General features: G+C 26.5%; 1 protein-coding gene across 2 annotated transcripts in view; it reads right to left on the bottom strand.

Moving 5' to 3' along the window:
- Nucleotides 1-630: 630 nt before the first annotated feature.
- The window catches only part of LOC108761217 (scavenger receptor class B member 1), a 32,582-nt gene continuing 11,575 nt past the window's right edge, over nt 631-21,637 (bottom strand). For both annotated transcript variants that reach the window (XM_018507632.1, XM_018507631.1), the window contains 9 exons: nt 19,912-20,003; nt 16,979-17,139; nt 16,666-16,813; nt 13,856-14,056; nt 8,878-9,038; nt 5,569-5,855; nt 4,080-4,198; nt 2,693-2,818; nt 631-1,090 (listed from right to left, as the gene is read on the bottom strand). In XM_018507632.1, the coding sequence (XP_018363134.1) occupies nt 782-1,090; nt 2,693-2,818; nt 4,080-4,198; nt 5,569-5,855; nt 8,878-9,038; nt 13,856-14,056; nt 16,666-16,813; nt 16,979-17,139; nt 19,912-20,003 (1,604 nt within the window). In that variant the 3' untranslated portion in view covers nt 631-781. The remainder of the gene's footprint in view (nt 1,091-2,692; nt 2,819-4,079; nt 4,199-5,568; nt 5,856-8,877; nt 9,039-13,855; nt 14,057-16,665; nt 16,814-16,978; nt 17,140-19,911; nt 20,004-21,637) is intronic.

The raw sequence follows: 21,637 nt of genomic DNA, 5'->3' as shown, positions 1-21,637 counted from the left end.
ACATTATTTTGTACAATTATCAATTACAACTTATATAATATTAATTTTTTATTAAACAGCCCGGGAAAAAATGTTTCATATATAATTATATATAATTATATAAAAAATTGACATTTTATACATAGTTATATATAATTATATATAAAATCCGTCTATATATATATATATATATATATATATATGTATATTGTATATGTAACATTTTTTCCCAGGAGATTATAAAAAATTATATTCTCTCACTTAAATATAAGTCAAAATTAAATTTATTCACACTAATATGTCCTATCAATATTAAATACATATACATATACATAGAAACTTAATAAATTTGAATAATCTAAATATATAACATTGTACAATTGCAATTTAAACCTAAAGTTACAAATAATGCAACTTCGCGTTTAACTATAGATAATAGATATTATTTATGTTATTGCAGTAATTTTTTTAGTATAAAATATAAAAAATTAAAAATGTATATACGATATAAACATTTGAAACTGTATTTAGATACAGTTTCAAAGGTTTAGATCTTTCTTGTTTAAATTTAAAATGTGTCATTATTTGCATCACCATATATACGATATGTATTATATATATTTATATATATATATATATACAAGTGTCCGTGATTGTTAAAAAAGTTCCATCGATATTCACTTTATTTGTAAATTGATGTGGATCGCATATCAGTGTTATGTGCAAATTTACAAAAAAAAAAAACAAATTTTCATGTTTCCATGCAATGATATGCGATTGTAAATATTTTTCACTATGGCACCTAATTATAATAATCTGTCAAACAATCTGTTTGTGATGCGATCTTCTTGAGCGGCGATACAATATTGATGGGAGTATAATGGCCATTATACAAGGGTACCCTTGAATCGGAATTGTCGTTATTTTTAATCATTTCCTGCTCTTGCTGCTGTTGCTGATTGAATATCCACATAATAGATATCAGCGATAACACTGACGTCGTCACTCCGATTATGCCAAGTAGGTACATGAACATTATCTGTGCGATCGGTAATATTCGAAGTACCAACTTCAATATGATTGTTATATAGGTCGGTAACGATGTAACAGACTGCAAGGAAGAGATTTATTCACTGCATGATTTGTTTAAAACAAAAACATAAATTTATAAGAATATATATATATATATATATATCATATTAGCCACTATTAACGTTTTCATTTTATGCTTTTTACGCAAACGTATGTACATTTCTCTAAAAATATCTTTTATAAATACATAAGAATATTATCATATTTTATATACATTTATTAATCACATTCACTGTTATTAGAAGCTATGAATTACAAACACAAAAAGTTCTAAAAATGTATGCAAAAAATGTAGAATTTTAAATAAAACTTTACATGCTGAAAAAATGAGAAGAAAAGCATTTTATAAAATAAATCAATAAATAAAATTTAACAATAGTTATTAGAAGTGGCTCAATAACATAAATAAGAAGGAGCATACCGTCACATACGCAAGATGTTTTTTGCACGAATCATATATTTAAAAGTAAAAATGTAAACGTTTCGGTCACGTCTTGATCATCATCAGTACAAATAAAAGAATGCGAGATGTTAAATAATAAAAATGTTATTGAAACGTCGAAGTGAAATTTAAATCCGAAAATTATTCTAATTCCTCGATCTTTTTTTATATAATCTGTCTATCTTTCGTAACGAGGAGCAATGGAAGTTATTCATATTCAAATGTAAATTCTTATTATTTTTCGGATTTGAATTTCACTTCGCCATCTCAATTGGCGTTTTTATTGTTTGACATCTCGTATTTTTTTATTTGTACTGATGATGGTCAAGACGTGACCGAACATTTACATTTTTAATTTTAAATATATGACTTGTGCAAAAAACATTTTGCGTATGTGGAACTATATGCTCCATCTTATTTTAATTCAATAAAGAAATTTCACTTACATTAATAAAAGTGGCTTTAAATTAAAAAATGTCAACAATAAGCCCGGATCCTCATACGGACAACAGCGCTTTGACACCGAATGCTGATTGGTGAAAAACGGATGATGAAGGTAAATTTTACCTCCACAACCGGCTTTTCACCAATCAGAGCTCTGTGTCAAAGCGCTGTTGCCCGTATGAGGATCCGGGCTAAGGAGCATTCAGCCACAACGCTAGATGTATTCAGCTATAGTCATATATTTAAAATTATAATTGTATATAGACGTTTCGGTCAATATTTGACCATCTTCAGTACAAATGACGATATGTCAACTTTTTCATTTGGACCTGAGATTTTATCTAATTGTGTTTATTGTAATAACTCTTTTATATTTGTACTGAAGATGGTCAAATATTGACCGAAACGTCTATATATAATTTTAAATATATAACTATAGCTGAATACATCTTATAGCGTTGTGGCTGAATGCTCCTTATTATTGACATTTTTAAATTTTACTTAATATCATAGAATCAAATTAATAACTTTGCAATTATCTGGTATTATCGATTCGCATGTTAGAGAAATTAAATTTTTTTTTTTTTTCATGAATACGATGATATTACTCCACAAGTTGCTAATTATAAATACAAAAAGAAACGAATCAGAGAAAGTCGAGAGATATATAATTAACATATATAGCTTTCATAGGAAATTTTCTACGTCTATTCAATAAAGTTTCTGATTACCTACCAAATCGGACCAAAATAAGGGTATCGTTGTATCACTGAATACTGCAATTTTAGAATTGTAGCGTAAATGACTCATTATCAAATTCGTCTGCATTCTAGAGTGGAAGAACATGGGCATACCAACTGTCTGAAAGGACGTGAAAAAAAGATTTATTAGCTCGCGTATAAGATTACATATTTAAACAAATATTACAAAATCTGAGAACATTAGAATTTTTTAATTTGAGAGAGAGAGAGACTTATGAATAATTTTGCCTTATTTTCAAAAAATAATTTTTTAATCTCATGTTGGATAGTAATTTCATTTCTTTTTTACTAATAAAAACACCTTTCATTATAACTTAGTTTGTGAAAAAGCTTTCAATAGTATGTAAAATCTGAAGTGTATTAAAGTGTAATTAGAATTTAATTCTTTCAGAGAAACTTTTGATATCGAAAATCTTGGTACGTAATTTTATTTAAGAATGTCATTTTACATAAGATCTGCTCTTTTTCCATATCCCAAGACTGAATTTCTTGCACGATTAATCTTTTGTCTTTTTTTCTCTAATGTAAAAAGAAAAAGAAGAAAGAACTGTACGAGAAGTTCATTCCTGAAGTATGAAAAAAGAACAAGCCTTAAACGTTAGATAAGACAAAAATGTCAATAAATAATGAACCACTTTCAAACGTGTTCTTCATAAGCAATTCTGAGAAATTCTTTAGCTATTAAATAATTCATACACGTAAGACTTATCTAATCCCAATTATACAAGAATATGTAAGTAACTGGTCAGTAGTACCGTAAGCCTAGATATACAATCATATAATATATCTTCAATATTTGCGGCAACTCAACATACATTCTTCGACAAAGAAAGTTACACACGGGTCTATACTTGTGTTATATAATTATACACGGAATATGTTCGTACATCTTTTCTTTCTTTTGTTAAGTTAGTGTTTAGCATAATAAAAATAATAATAATAATGTAAGAAAACATAAGAAACAATTACAGAGATAATTTTCGCGTTATTTGTTTTAGAAAAATCAAGTTTGGAATTAAATAAATTTGGAATTAAATAAAATTATATGTAAAATTATAAATAATTGTATATGAGCAATTTTTTTTATATTTCTTTAAATTTATTTTTTTCCAAATAAAACAATTCGAAAATTATCCTTGTAATTACCTCTTATTTCTCATTATTATTATTATTTGTTTTATTATAAATATTAAACAGTAATTTTACAAAAAAAAGAAGGATGGATATGTATAGACATATGGATATATTTTAATATATGGATATATTTTAGATATAATTATATACGTTTTAAAAAATAATGCAAAATTATATTTTTAAATAACTTTTAATATTAATTAACTTTTAATGTTTATTATTTTTACCTGCTGAATTATTACGTAAGATTTATGTTTCTCTGGATCGGGTTTAAGACCCTCCACATTTTCTAGCAAACTCGGATCGGCATCAAGGAAATGTGGTAGCGATACTGCTGCTGGGATATCTAATCAAGGCAATGAATTATTTATAAAACATGTTATGACAATACGTCATCTTGGAGTGATTGCATGTATCTTCATGACTTTCGACATTGAGTAAGAAAATTTCAAAAATGTGGTAATTTATGGCAGATTCAAAGTAAATGACCTATATAGTAGCAAAGCCATGATATAAACTCGTAAATCTGTACAGTAATTACGCAGTGGATCTATATACTGAGAATTACAATTTTTTATCACTTGCATGATAATGCGTACTTTTTCACAATAATGAATTATATTATAAAACATACATTTCTGCGAAAAAATTATAGACCCGCATAATTTATATTACGCAATATTTAAATGCGGTATTTAAATTTAGAGGAGAAGCCCCTATTATGAGATACCGAGTTCATTAATTTTGGGTAAATGCTAGAAGTTTATGAGCAGAATTTAAAAATAATAGGTTATTTTGAAGGGAATTTAATAAGCTTTAAGATAATATATTACATAAAATTTAATTCAAATTTCATTCTTTTTGAAAATTAAAGAAATGTAAAAAGTGAGCAAATCGCAAAGTCAAAAAATTGTGCTCCTAATATGAGATAGCTCGAGACATCGATAGTAAAACGTAAAGTATATCAATATTGCAACTAAAAAACTTTATTTAATGTTTCTTAAATACAAACAAACACAGCCAGGATGCGCGAAAAATGAGTATGCGATACATTATACCCAAAACTCTTCAGGTAGTTGAAATCAAGCATCGCAGAAATAGACACTCGACGTTCATTCCGGTTGTCTTTTTTATTATTGTACAATAACATTTATACTTTAGCAACGATTTTCACTATGACATGGGAGCATGGGTTATTTCATATTAGAAATACCCTGGGTATCTCATATTACGATTTCCCCGCCTTACGATTGTGTGATCATCAAATCTAACTTCTGTAATTAAGCAATTCAACATATCCCGTATTTTTCTATTAGTACTTACTTTATCACTACATGAAGAATTTATTGCCAAATATTTATTTATTAAATAATAAACAATGTTTAAAGGCTCATTTCAATGAAACTTGAAGATATCCAAATTTTAAAATCTTTTTTTACAATGACTACAGGCATGATCTAATAATGAATTTTCTACTAAACAGTTTTCAATCAAAGAGCAATAAATTGATGGTGGAACCAATAGATAGCGTCTATTAGTTTAGCAGAAACGCCGCTATCTCATATATTAGGTGCCTATCTCATAATAGGGGGCTTTCCTCTAATTACATTTTTATTTAGGAAAAAAATATTACAGGAAGAAAGAAAAAATGATGTGTAAACATTTTTAACTTTGGCGTTTTTTGGCTTACAAGTTTTATACGACAAGCTTACGTACTGTAATAGCATGGTGTTACGTCTACTAATCCTTTCTTCAAACAGGTCTTCATTTTGCGGCAAAAGCATTCATTATCCGGATTCCGATCGGGTGGAGAGGCAAAATCATCCGTGAGAGTATAAAAATATCCTGGCAGGCCGTTATCCGCCCAAATCTCTTTCCTGAATATAATCGGTAACGGTCGACAAAACGCTTTCCTATAAATCCTAAAAATGGCACGCTTGTCTATATACGACGGGAATACAATACCTTCCGTGGCACCTTGAAGCATGTTACATTTTGTATTCCTAAAACGAAAAAAATACTATTTAGATTACGCTATAAACTAATAGAAACAATTAACATTAAATAAAAGTCTTATTTTATATATTTAATTAAATTTTGGAGCAATACATCTTAATATCGAGTAAACAATTCAAATACACATAAAATAAAATATATTTAATTGAAAATTTGTACATTTTATGTTGTTTAATCGTTTCCTAATTTTTTGCACAATCTCTTTAATTTTCACAAAATTCATTAATTGTAATATTGTTCTCTTGCTTCAAAAGTGACACAACTTAAAAAACATGATTTTTTAGTTATAATCATGAATGAGTTAAGTAACATTACTCTATCAGCCATAAAAAACGAACTAACTTAACCTCTTCAAAATCGTCACAACTCAAAAAGAACGATTTAAAAAAATCATCATAATTAAACCCTTCATGATTCAACCCTCTTGATCATTGATAATCCAGGCAAACTATTAATTTTGAATTATTCATTAAATGGTAAAAGGAATGGATCGGCTGCCTTTTCTAAAACAAAGTTGTTCATAATACGAACTTATTAGCCAAGAGACTGTATTGCGTCATTCGTGTTTCGTACACTGCACTGTACAGCAATAAATAACAGTTGAACGTATTCACCAGTAATCAGATGAACCGGCAAAGTTGTTTTCTTTAAGTAAGTGAATCATATGTTTTTTTGCCATTTTTAACCTTTACATGTACATACAGGGCTGGGCACATTTCAAATACTTGTATTTAAAATACAGTATTTGAAATACAAATACTATTTTAAATACTGTATTTCAAATACAATACAACATGTATTTTATATTTTGTATTTCAAGAAGGTTATTCAATGTATTTTGCATTTCAAATATAATTTCAATGTATTTTGTATTTGAAATACAAAAAAAATCCTTAATAATGATCCTTGACAACAATAATAGTAACTTAAATTTTTTTTTCATATAACGGCGATACTGATTATTTTCGTTAATTTTCAAACAGTATCAAGTCATCAGTGTTATCAAATCTTATAATCTCGCACAAAAAAATAAGTTTCTCGTAAGATTCTCGTGCGGTTGGTAGCATAGAACAATAGAACTTTTAAAGAGTACAAGAGAGTGAAGACCTAGACACAATGCGAGGAAATAGCCATAGCGAAGAATAATATGATTTCAACCTATCAGAAATTGTGTACTCCGGTGTATCGCAAACTGTTTGTGGCAAGTGTGAAATAACATTGTTGTTTTTTATTCAATTATTATGTTATGTTCTCAATGTTTCCTGCCAACTTTTGTTTCGAAGGATTATACTATATTAGAATTATTTTACTGTAATGTTTAATTATATTTGCTTATTACTCTGTTTAACAATCAGTATCATATAATTTTTCTTCACAGTTTCGATACTATCACAATATTTTTATAGTGTTGAATTCGTACAATTTCATTATTTATGTTATCATCTATCAAACAACTTTATTAATTTTTTATGAGCATACAATGTCGGGATATTTATGAGAAATAACTGAAACAAATCAGTTACTTGGTTCAGTCTTACTTTGTGTATTTACAATAAAAAATTTGAAAATATTTTGTATTTTGTATTTTAAAATAATATTTTGTATTTAAAATACAAATTTTAGAAGTATTTTGCATTTTGTATTTCAAATTGAAAAATCGAAAGTATTTTGTATCTTGTATTTCAAATGCTAAGATTGCCAGTATTTTGTATTTTGTACTTCAAATACTTTAATGATGTATTTTGCCCAGCCCTGTGTACATAAATATATATATATATAGAATATACATATATACATATATATATATGTATATATAAATAAATAATGCATTACAATTTGTAGTATTGTGCATTCTAATAGATAAATTAGATAAAACAATGGTGTGCTTATATTTTTTTGCCGATATTATTTGATTATATAATGCAATAATTTAAACAATAATAAAATTGGAAATAAGACGTTTACGTTAGAAACATTACATTAAATATTAAGCGCCACTACTGTCTGAATGTTAAGATGTTGAACTATTATATATATTCATTTAAATAAATAATGCATTCCATGCGAGCGTCCTAAGCCTTTAGACCACCGAGACATCGAATGCAAGAGATCCGGGTTCGACTCCCGGCCGAGGCAATATTTTTCGCAATAAATTTATTACAATTTTTTAAGATTAAACTTGGGAAATTTGGGGGATTAATATTTCAGATTAATTACGTAGAAAGTTCGACAACAATATCGGCACGCAATTATTATTTCGGAAATTAATTCATTAAATGAATATATATAATAGTTCAACATCTTAACATTCAGACCGTAGTGGCGCTTAGTATTTAATGTACAATAATTTAATTTTTTTCAAATTAAAAATTAGTTATGAGCTCATCAATGAGATTAAATATATTATTTTTTTAACATTTCTAATTATCTTTATACATAAATAATTTTTTATATTCTTTTCTATATATCGGGACAAATCGTAAAAATTTTTTCCTCCAATCATTAAATAATATATAAATCATGATATTTTGTTTGTGTTCATAAAAAAATTTTTTTTAATTTATTGCGACGAATTGAAGAATATCAAGTTATTGTAGTTATCGAAGGAAGAATTGTGATATCACAAAAACAAATAACTTCTCATCCAAACGCATCGGCATCTGATTACTCAGAATTTCTCAGAACGATAGATATATATAATATTTATGTTTTTGCAATGTTATTTGCGTAATAGTTTACGTTTTCAAAAGCGTTTTAAACATTAATGCGTTGTTTGATCTCTAACAAAAACTTCCATAAATTATTTTACTCTTAAAACGTCACTTAGCACCTTTGGACAGATTAAACAACGATTTCTATGTATTATATCCTCATTATACATGACTCAAGTACCCACACAACAAAAAATTCTATCGAACAATGGAACTTTCGAGTAGTGTTTGTCGTTTGTCTGTTTAGAGGGAAAACGTATTTTTCTGCAATAGGATCATTAAAATTTATAATTCTTACTCTTCTCGCGTCTCGTTGCCTTCCGTTTCGACGTATCCCCATTGCGCCATTCCAGGACTGCCGTTATACTTGTCGATGCTGAGATATCGTCCTTTCTCTTCTGCCATGTCAGCATTCTTCTGAAGAGTCACCGTCACAATATTCTCCCCCTCGTCATACATCTATCAATGATACATCAATTTTCATTTTATGCTAAAATTTGTCTCACAAGTTTTTATTATCAAAGGCTTTTTAAATACATCATTCCTTTTATAAATAATATAATAAATAATATCTAACTATTTAATTTTATTTCAAAAATTATTTATTTTGTAATATTGCATCTAATATTATCTACAATATTTAAGCAATGTTCAAATCATCTACACTAAAAAAACGATTTTGTTGAAATATTAAAAAATTCAGTTAGATACAGATTTGTGAAAATAATTTTCTCGAACTATATATCAAAATAATTATATACGTTCAAGTATAATAAGCAATGCTGTAAAAAGTTCTGACATTCTAGCTTGATCGTCCTATATAATTATTTTGATGTTCTGACAAAATTATTTTCAGATTTGTATTCAACTAAATTTTTAGATAATTTAGCTAAACCATTTTTTCCAATATAAATCGTTTGTTTACATATTTCCATAATTAGTATCAAAGAAAAATAAAATACATAATTTGTTTGAAGTTGAGAGGTCATTGAGTGTATTGATTAAATATGGATATTAGTAAGAGTAATACAATAGGTTGTTTATTAAAGTGATAACAGTATAATTTTTAACCGATTAGTAATTAATTTGTATCACTTTTACAAATGTTTTTTCGTTTTCAGTATTAATAAATCAATGTATATATATATATACATACATATATAATTATTTATTTGAATTATTAATTTATTAATATCACGAATTATTAAATATAATTATTTAAAAATTAGATATAATAATTTTTCGTAACACTAAAGCAATATATTTGTAAAATTCATTATAAAGTTAATAAAACATAGAACAGTGAAGCATATGCATATACACACAAAATTAAAATATTAGAATATAATAATTCAGAGTTTGACATAACAAAGGTTTATGAATAAAATTTTAAAATGATAGAACAATTCTCTATTGTACTGCCACTATTTATTGCCAAAGCCCGCGATTTATATATAAGAGGATAAAGCAAAATTTTATGAATTTTGTTATTATTTTTAATGTATTATTACTATTATTATGTTAATTAATATATGTATTTGCAATGCGCAATCTTACAAATTTGGATAATATCCAAAAATTATCCGAAAAACTTTGTTTAAAATATTTGTAAATTAAAAATCCTCTGTATAAATATTATATGCAAGATTTTACATCCCCATAAATATGTAATAATTTTGTTGAATAAACGCGTTACTTGAATTAATAATGCAATCAGGAAAAGATAAGTGCGGAAATTATGCGTACTCCTTGGGACCGGTGCTTAAAGTCGTTAACACTAACCTCGTGAACCCTGAAATGTGTGTAAATAGTGAAAGGATAAGCGGCTCGAAATTGCGAAAAGCGACAGCAATTCAAGACACACGGGTCCGCGTCCGCGACACTGTTCCATTTGCTTTCGCGCGCACTGTCGCATAATCATGATCAGGGTTGTGTCATAGATTATCAAATAATATTATCTGTGTGTGATACTTGTAATTTCTAAAGGAAGTATGGTAAAAACAAAAAGATTATTCAGAGAAAGAACCTTTATATTCTTCATTACACTCTTTATGTGGTTGATACAAAAAAGCGCAAATGGAAGCGCGTATATTATGGAATTGCCAAATTTGAGTAATGTTAAACAATTTATATAATAAAAATTAAATAATAATTAAAATAATTAAAATAGGTAAAGATCGTTCTTATAAATTTAAATTACGATAAATTTTGATTAATATTCTTAATTTCAACAAACTATCCTTGTGAAAAAGTACTATTGAATTAGTGAAAAACTCATTGGAATGAATAACGTACCATATTAGATTCCAATAATTTTCCAATTATTTCCAATCGTTCTTTTCTAAGTCTAATATAGATATTTTAGTTATTTTCATAAGGATAATATTTTACAAAACTAATATCTAATTTGAAAAATGTGTAAAAAATACTATTGAAATTATTTTGATTAAATATTTTTTATCTGTTGTAAAATTATTTAATTTTATATAATAATAATCGCTTTTATACGTAACCTAATATATATTTATATATAGCGGGAAAACAAAAAGAAAGGGGTAAAATGGGAAAAGAAAGAGCGTCTGCAGTTGTAAACTAGTAGCTTATTATGCATAAAGAATGCGTGCGCTTGAGTGATTCGCGTATGACATGAATTTCATGCAGGATATGTTGAAATTGCAATTTTTTTGCTAAGAGTAAAATTTCGATCTAATAATTCCACCCAGCATTTCTGCTGGATCCAGAAATCGGGTATAAATGGTTCTGAAATATCACAGCACGGTGACGTTATTTGCGAAGGTCAAGTCGTGCACTGAGAAACCGGTTTCTTTTTCATGCCAAAAGCTGAGTGTTTTTGTAGTCTTCGATAACGCATAGTATGATCACGTATGATTACAAACAATCCTTTAGTAATTAACCAATGACGTAATGCCAGTGACTGAGATTCATCATTGATTAGATTTTTTACTATTTTCTTTGTTCTATGGCATGAGACGAAATAAATTGTTGTAATATAATGTTGTAAGAAGACGTATATTTTTCCATTCAAAGGTCAGATGTAATGATGAACAGTTGCTGTTCGTCATTACATATTTTGCACAAGATCGCGCATTAAATATATTCGCTATCTAAAGAACGTCTGGATTTTAACCAGTTTGTTCACGATTTAGTAATCGCGAATGTGCATCGATGTTCGTATGATTAATTAAAATGCATCCCTTTCTCGTTCTAATGAATTTAATTCTGCGTCATTGACACTTTCGATCACTTTGGATATTTTTTCGGCTCCTTTGCGAACTGTACGTAAAGTACACGGAAAGCTGTAACTTCTGCATCCTGTTCTGCCAAAGTGAGCCTTTTTTTTATAATAAACTATGTCAATAAGAATTAGTCGTAATACATTTATTGGTTGACCAATGGACTTCAAACTGGTTATATGATTTAAAACAGTTCTTTTTCGACCGCTATATAAATATATGCCGAAGCGCATTCGCCTCCTGAATTTCTAAACCTCCTAGCGCTCGAAAAATACTAATAATTGATAATAATAATTGACCGAAAAGATTTAATAACATAATAAATGTCAACTTTATATACATCGTCGCAGATAAAATGATCATAAATAGAATAAATAATAAAGAAGTCATTCGTGAGAAGAGTCATTTCTTGACATTACAAATGAATAATTTAGGTATAAAAAAGAATTAAATAAAATTCTTTTCTTTACTTATTTTTACGCTATTTTTTTTATATAGAAAATGATTCGAATGTAGAAGAAAGTCCCCTATTATGAGATAGGCGCTTAATTTGAGATAGCGGCATTTCTGCTAAACTAATAAACCCTATCTATTGGTTCCACCATGAATTTATTGCTCTTGGATTGAAAACGATTTAGTAGAAAATTCATTATTAGATCATGCTTGTAGTTATTGTAAACAAGATTTTAGAATTTGGATGTCTTCAAGTTTCATTGAGATAAGCCTTTAAATCTTGCTTATTATTTAATAAATAAATATTTGGCAATACATTTTTCATGTAGTGATAGAGCAAGGTCGTACTAATAGAAAAATACAGGATATGTTGAATTGCTTAATTACAGAAGTTAGATTTGATGATCATAAAATCCTAAGGTATGGAAATCGTAATATGAGAGAGAGAGAGAGAGAGAGAGAGAGAGAGAGAAAGAGAGATACCCAGAGTATTTTTAATATGAAATAACCCATGCTCCTATGTTATAGTAAAAATCGTTGCTAAAGTATAAATGTTATTATACAACAATAAAAAAGACAACCGGAATGAATGTCGAGTGCCTATTTATGTAATGCTTGATTCCAAATACCTGAAGACGAGTTCTGGGTATAATCTATTGGCATGCTCATTTTTCGCGTACGCTCTGGCTGTGTTTATTTGTATTTAAGAAACACATTAAATAAAGTTTTTTAGTTGCAATACTGATATACTTTGTGTTTTACTATCAATTTCTCGGGGCATCTCATATTAGGAGCACAATTTTTTGATTTTGCGATTTGCTCATTTTTTACATTTCTTTAATTTAAAAAACAAATGGAATTTGAATTAAATTTTATATATATATAACGTTAAATTTAAAGTTTATTAAATTCCCTTCAAAATGATCTATTATTTTTTTAATTCTGCCTATAAACTTTTAGCATTTACTCAAAATGAATTCGATACCTCTTAATAGAGGCCTTTCCTCTATAATATAAATATATAAATATATCTATACAGAGAAAAATGTTTTTGTTAAACAAACAAAAAGGTCCACCCAAAATGATATTTTAATAAAGTCAAATAGAATTTTTGCTCATAACCAGAAAATGGTTATAATAATCAGAAATTCTGCTTGACTTCACCAAAATTCCATTCTGGTTGGGTCTTACTGTTGGTATAAAACGTTTTTCGTAATGTACAAATATTATCTCATATCTCATGCATATATGTATATATAGATAAGGTAATAAAGGAAAAATTGAAATAACGTTTTTTGTTTGTGGATTTATCTATTTTGGCCTTAGGAATGGACATTTCATCAGACATATGTATTTTTTTCTTTCATTACAACTTACAATATGTTAAAGAAATAGGTATAAATATTTATAAACTGTCCAGTATTATAAGTTCAAGACCAAGCTGGGACATAAAGTAATTAGTTAATAAATATTTAAATATACGTTTGCATGCGTCTTTAATGATTATAAAGTAATTTTTCATAATATTATTTATTTTAGTGCTTTGTATAAAAAATTGATTTTACTCACCCTGTCCAAGAGACCGAATTTTAGGAAGTTGATAAAATTTGGCACGATTCTACTGGCCAATTTTACTAACGAATCCTCGTAGCCCCACAGATAATCGTATACCGAGATATTGAGAATTGGTTTGGTATTCATTAAATTAGCTAATTGTACTATAGGATAGTTCACCATAAATCCGGCATCACTCAAAGCAGATGAAACACCCTGCGTCAAAATATTTTTGGGTAAAATTTATCTTATAAAATTATTCTAAATAATTATAAATATTAAATTGAATTAATCTCAAAATTAAGATTAAATGTACGACTAAATGTAAGATTGTATTTTCTACAATAAAAATAATATCCGAAGCTCTTAAATATTGTATTTTATCTTCAAGATTTCTGTGCTAAAAAAGACACAACTTTTTATATGTCTCAAGATCACGATTTTTTTGTCGTTTTTTTTTATATCGAACAAAGATCATTTAATAGTGTAGATAAATACGTATCTAAGAATAATATCGTATTATAAAGTATAATTAATGAAAAAAATTATACATAAGTTGTTTTTCGATAAAGATTACTTCATAGACTTAATGGATAATCTACTAACATAAAATAATGCGGAAGTCATATCTAGATAAAAATAAAAACTAATAGTCGCATCTAAAATGGAAAATATTATTTTAATTTTGATCACAAAGATTAATAAAGCTTAATTTTGATTAACTAAAAAATAAATAAAAAGAGCTTAATTTTTATTAACTAAAAAATAAATAAAAATAAATAAAAAGCTCGAGGGAATAGGCGCTGTTCAGAGTGCTCAAATTGTTCAAAAAATCTCTCAATATAAAAGTTAAATTTACTGAAGAGACGACAGAACAAAGAAAAAAGTTTTTTTAAGTCAAATTATAAAATAATAAATAGATGATAAATAAAATGTACTGTACATTTTATTTATCATCTATTTATTATTTAATAATTTGACTAAAAAAAATGTTTTAATTGTGGATGTTCCTTGCTATCAAGACTTTGGATTAGCAGTTTATTTTATGTGCTTGCAGTTTTCGTTGACGGACACCAAAAATTGTGAGTTCCATCCAGCCTTGTAACTGGCAAGGAAAAATGTATTATCGACAGAGAACTTAATTTGGCTTCCCTGGAGACTGCAATAAATGAATTTTACATCTTCCGATCTTTTTTTGTATACGTTAGACAGTTTAAGTATGTAACATTGCGTTATTATCGCTGAAGAAGTTAGAAGACTAACCGAAACGTACGAAATTTATTATCGTTTAACGATTTTTTCTTTGTTCTGTCGTCTCTTCAATAAATTTAACTTTTATATTGAGAGATTTCTTTGAACAATTTGCGCACTCTGAACAGCGCCTATTCCCTCGAGCCCTTTTTATTTATTTTTTAGTTACTTTTAAGTTAGGAAAACGTTATAATCAAATTTAATTTTTATTATTATTGATGAAAATATTTACGCATCATCAATCTAACCATAAAAAAACGATAAGTTGCTCAAAATATTGCATAAAACCTTAAATATTCTAAAATGGTCAAAAATAGAAATTATACATTAATAATAATAATTAATAATAATTATACATTAATAATATTTGAATTATATAGATTGGATTTTTTAACAGGAGCAAAATTTAACGAAAGAACAGACTTTTTCTTTATACTTTGCTTTAAAATAGATAATATCGCTTTCATTTCGACTTTTTTACGCAAATACGTAGTTTACATTTATTTATATAAATAACGTTCATCGAAAACAAAATCTTAAAAAGAGGATCTTAAAGATTTTTTTTAAATAAGAAATATTTAATGCATGAAAAAAATAGTATAAACACATACATATATAACTTTAAATACATATAAGAATTGTAATTTTAGTTGTCCTGGGCATCCCTTACAGAAATTAATACTGTATATAGTATTGAATTATTATAAAAGACGATATCGATCTTGGAATAGTAAATAAAACTCTAAGAATATTAATGCTAAATATATTTATTACTGTGCAAATGAGTTAATGTAAGAAGCATAAAATTTATCAGTAAAAAACGCTGACAATACTAATTACTTAAATACTTCTTATTTTGCAGACTCTAGAAAGAAGAATTGTGCAACCGTAATTAAATTGGAGATATAGTATTTTAAAATATATTATATTATAATATTTTAATTTAAATTAAATTTAGATTATTATAAAAATCAAAGACATTTTGATTATCAAATTAAAAGTGTTGTGATCTAAACTATTTTGCAAATTAAATTTTCATTTGTTTTATGTGTTATACAATACTTATTAGTTATAGTGTAAATAAAAACTTTATAATATAAAATATCGTTTTATTCTTTTTTTAAACGAAAATTTTAAAAATTTCTTTTTTCTTTTCTTTTACCAAATATATCTTAATATAAAAATTTAATTTTCCAAATAATTTAAGGTATATTACAACGTTAAATTCGAGCTTGAGTTTATCAAAATAATTATGTTGAAAACTAATATTTCAAGTAATATAATAATAATTGAAACAATAATTAATGTTTTCTACTATTTTTTACTTTTCTTAATACTAAAAAAAAGAAAAATAAGTTTTTTCGCGAGTTTTTATGTTTTCCTTTTTATATTATTATATATATTAAATAAGTGTTAGATCAAAGAATGTTCACAAACATATTTTGCTATTGCAATTTTATCAGATTCTTATAATTGAAAATTAATCTCTTATATAAATCTTAAATTAATTCAATGTAATATATAATAATAATTTATTAAATTAGTTGATAATTAATATAATTTATTATGCTTACTAAGTAAGGTATATTCGGGACGTTGACTATGTCTTCCATAGGATCACCGACTGACATTTCGGGAACATAAACTACCGTTCTTCTGGGGACATAACTTATAGTGTCTTCATTATCATTAAATGTAATGTTGTCGTTTACAAGATATTCTCTGAAAATGTATAGAGTATTTTAAATACATGTTTATTGTGCTAAAAGAATTATTATTTTTGTAAAGTACTTAGATTATGTTAGATGTAAAATATTTTATTCACAATATATGTTTACATAAGTAATATCTTATAATAATAAAAAAAATAATATAAAACATATTTACTGATATACATATGGCCCGAGTTCTTGAAGTTTAAGCTTCTCTTTGCCACTTAGAAATTCTATCGGATTGGTAATATTAAATATATATATTTTTAAATAAATATCAAGATTTGGTTCCTTCCATATTTTGAAGAGAAATGAATGAGGCCTCATTTGTAAATTCTGTAAAAACAATTTCCACTTCAGTATATTTTATTAGACAAAATATATGTATTACTTAATTTGCATATGTAATTTGTGAAATGAAAGAAAATATTTAAATTATTAATAATTATTTCGCTGAAAAACTTATATAATGATTTACTATACATATAATACATATAATGTTATATAATATTATATGTATATCTTTAATTTATGTAAGTCATATAAATTAAAGATAAATAATTTTAATCAATACTGCTTCTAAAGATTAAAGTCTTTATTATTAAAGTTTTTTCTGATGCAATAAATGTAATATTGAAATCTTCAATGTATATATATTTACAAGTTCCTTGAATAAAGTTTTAGAAAACTAAAGAATTTTTAAAAATAACTAAAGAACTTGTTAATAAAGACACTTTTACTTGCAGTACTTTATTATAAAAAGGAATAGAAATTAATAAAAATTAGGAATGCACCAGATATCCGGAAAGTATCCGGTATCCGGTATTATCCGGCACTTTTTACTATCCGACCGGATAGCCGAATATTATTAGCATCCGGTAATATATCCGGTTGAAATGTGATATCATTAAATTGTTGATTTTTCTTATACAAATGTTCTAGAAATAAGTATGCATATTCATGATGCTATTATCTTATACATTGCAAAATTATAATCTTTTTCCCTAGAGGTTTTTTTTTAGAAGACACTTGGAATCCAGTCGAATATCCGGAAAATGTCGGATATCCGACTCAAAGAAATTGCCTTCTCGGATATCCGATCGTATATCGGATATCCGATGTTACATTCTGTCCGATATCCGGTATCCGGTAATTTTACGATCCGGTGCATCCCTAGTAAAAATATATAATTATTAAATTGATTACACTGTCCGACACGGATTTTAAACAACGAATTGAACAAGGTAATTCTTACAGATTTTTTGTCGCTGAAAATAAATCCGTAAATAAAATTGCTTTATCACATCACGTTTTCGAGAAAGTTGAACCTATAGACGACTAAAAATCGTCTATTGTGTTGGCTGTTTTATGCAAGAAGTAACAGTTATAATGAAAAAAAGAGAACTTAAATAAGTAGATAAATATAATTCTCTTTGAAAATGTTTATGCAAATTGAATAATCATCTGCACGTAATGGTCATAAAGTTGCTAATTATGAATTTAAAATCAAAACACAACAAAATGATCACATATAATTAGTTAACTGTTTAAACAATTATTGTTTAAATATTTTAAAAAAATTTAATTAAACAATAATGCCATTAGATTCTATAGAAAAAAAATGCATATAAGTAGTGCATTGTATTCTCCCGCTATCCCATTTGTTGTGAAAAAATACAAAACAACAGAATTAGTTTTTAAGTTCCTCTTTTTTCAGTTCAACTATTATTCTTGCATAAAGTAGCCAATACCAACAGGTGATTTTTATAGATTTTTGTCGCTGAAAACAAATTCCAGTAATTATTCAGTTTAGCTACCGCACCTCAAAAATCAATAAATTAATTCACTGCTTTAAAAACAATTTACTACTTTAAAAACAATTCACTACTTTGAAAACAATTCACTGCTTTAAAAACAATTCACTGCTTTAAAAACAATTCACTGCTTTAAAAACAATAATTCACTGCTTTAAAAATACAAATTTACTGCAAAGAATTTGTATGTTTAAAATAGTATACTGTTGTTTTTAAGGCAGTTATGGATATCTTTAGGACCAATTTTTTTAAAAACATGATAGAAATTTTATATACTGATTCATTTTCAGCGACAAAAAATCTGTAAGAATAACTTTGTCCCGTTTATGGTCTAGAAAAAAAGTTTAAATTTGAATTAGAGACAATGATATATTATTAGAAATTAATATATACAGGATGTTTAGCGTAACGGTCCGATTTTTTCGACAGTTAAAATAAAAGTTGAAAGATGAATGTTCATAAAAAAATGTAAAAAGAATTCTTTTTCAAAATCTAAATCACCTTAAATTTTTTAAATAGTATCATACAATTTTTTTCTATAATATTGTAGGGATCTTCAAGACGAATTATGTACGTATTTGTTTATGTTCTATGTTCTAGTCAGAAGTTGTAAGTACTGATGTTACAAATAATGCTGCAAGTTTGATATTAAATATCAACAAAATTAATAAAACATCGATATACAAAAATGACATTTCGGTAGTGATTTGAATTCGTCTTGAAGACCTCTACAATGTTATGGAAAAAAATTGTATGGTACTATTTAAAAAATTTAAGATGATTTTGATTTCTTATAAAAATTTTGTTTTAATTTTTTTATCGCATGTTGCAGCTTGTATAAAACAGATAAATATTCACCTTTTAACTCTTTCTTTAACTGTTAGAAGTGTCTAAAAAATCGTGCGGACCATTATGCTAAACATCTTGTATAATGCAAATTATAGAAATTAAAGCCTTAAACGATCTAACTTGATCTTAAATGCTTGTATGATTCTTGTGTGAATTTATATACTACGTATGTAGTCCCTAGAAACGCGCCTAAATGATTTTTCGGTCTTGAAAACTCCTGTATAATAACTTAGTACCGTAAGAACTGCTTTTATGTTCTAATTGTAATATACCTAATTGATGCAGCATTTTAATCTAAAGGAAGAATTATTTTATTTAATCTCTAACAAAATCGAACATTTACATATATTTTCCCAGTTAAAATTCTTTTCCGTTTGTTGCATAGATTGCTTTATTTGTTTCTTCTACATATGTTTCTGTATTTTTGTCTTTTATTGATACTTACATATTCCAATATCATGGTTATAGGATCGATGATGTAAATCATATACGTCAAGGAGCTACATCCAATGCCTATCATGAACAAGATGATGCATTCTACAAAAAAAAACCTTCTTGAATAATTTATCATAACTTACTACAGTTCTATGATACCGCAAATAAAGAATCTTATATATAATATAAAGAATACTCAACTATAATTTCGAATATCAATTTCTGAAAGTTAATATCATAGCGCCTTTTTTATGTGCTCGAATGTATAATAAAATACGATAACATATTTAATATAATTAATGAAAAAACTATTTTAGTTAGTTTTTATGTATATTGTTTATTAACTCGTCTTTTCGGAAGCATAAATTGAAATCTATTTTATCATGTTATTTTATTTAAAATTTATATATATTTTTTTATATAATTGAATTTGTGACATTAATAGTTATTTTTTCATTGTATTAATTTAAGGAATCTATAAATTTTGTATATTTCTTTACTTTTTATATGTAATTTTTATTGTTGATTTTACATGTGTGTGTATTAATATACAGGGTGTGAAAAATATTTTAAACAAGAAAAGGTTGTATTATTATGACCACAAATTTTCAGCCAATCATTATATTTTGTTTTGAGAGCGACAAAGATGTTGTTTTGTCTTGCCCAGCATCAATAATCCATTATATTAGCATATACAATTTCATTATGAACAATTCTATCGTTTTCCATGTTGGTAAATTTTATTGAAATACTTCTTCATATCGGAGAATCGCTGCGCGCGCGAGTGAGTCGAATGCTTCCTGAAGTGAGCAACATTTCGACTGACGTGTGATCTACTTGCTGCGTTCAAAATCATCATCCGAGATTCAGAATCATCCACCCAGGTGTAATTTTATCCTTAACATTCGATGAAATAAAATGAAATTTATAAAGATATTGATTTTTTTTTCCTATACAGTACGTTTTTCAAATTATTACAGTAATTGAGGGGATGGGCGGAATAATGACACAATTCTACTTAGGCCCTTTTTCCGGCAATTAGCTTTTTCATGTAATATTGATCGTAATATAGAAATATTGTAACATGTAACTTCTTAAAGACATTACATAAATTCATTTAATATTGTATCCATTGGTGTATAATAAAAAAGTAGCAAGTTATTTTAATTTGTATTAATATCAAGATTTTATAATTAGACCTTTATTATGCCCATCCCTTTAATTATTTAAAAAAATGGGCCAATAGCTGAAACGTCCGGATGTATTGTTTTTTTTTTCGCCTAAGTATAGCTTATAAAAAGCGCATTAAAATCACCGATACCATCACCTGGTGTTCTCCTTGTAAGTTGAATTAAAAAACAAAAAATTTCTTATTTATAATTCTGAATAAAGTGACATTCATGATGCGTTTTTAAATGAAACAATGGATTTTTTACTTACAATTTTGAACTGAATAGCATTCATGACTCATTTTAAAAGAAAAACTTTTTTTTATTCAATTAGATTAAAACACTACCTTTCAATTAAAAAATGTTCTATTCATAATTTTGAATTGAGCAATATTCACGATGCACATAAAATATTATAATATTATTTTTAGGTTGAAAAGCATAGAAATATACTCCATGTCATTCCTATAAATAAATAAAAATCCATTCAGGATTCAAAAGAATTTATTTTAATATTCATGAATCCGTATTTCTGAAAATCTGAATCTATTTCAATCCATTCTTGTT

The sequence above is a fragment of the Trachymyrmex cornetzi genome, unplaced genomic scaffold (genome assembly GCF_001594075.2).
Source record: "Trachymyrmex cornetzi isolate Tcor2-1 unplaced genomic scaffold, Tcor1.1 scaffold245, whole genome shotgun sequence".
Taxonomy (NCBI): Eukaryota; Metazoa; Arthropoda; class Insecta; order Hymenoptera; family Formicidae; genus Trachymyrmex; species Trachymyrmex cornetzi.
The sequence above is the reverse complement of the archived record's forward strand: the minus strand, read 5'-3'. Positions and strand labels throughout refer to the sequence as shown.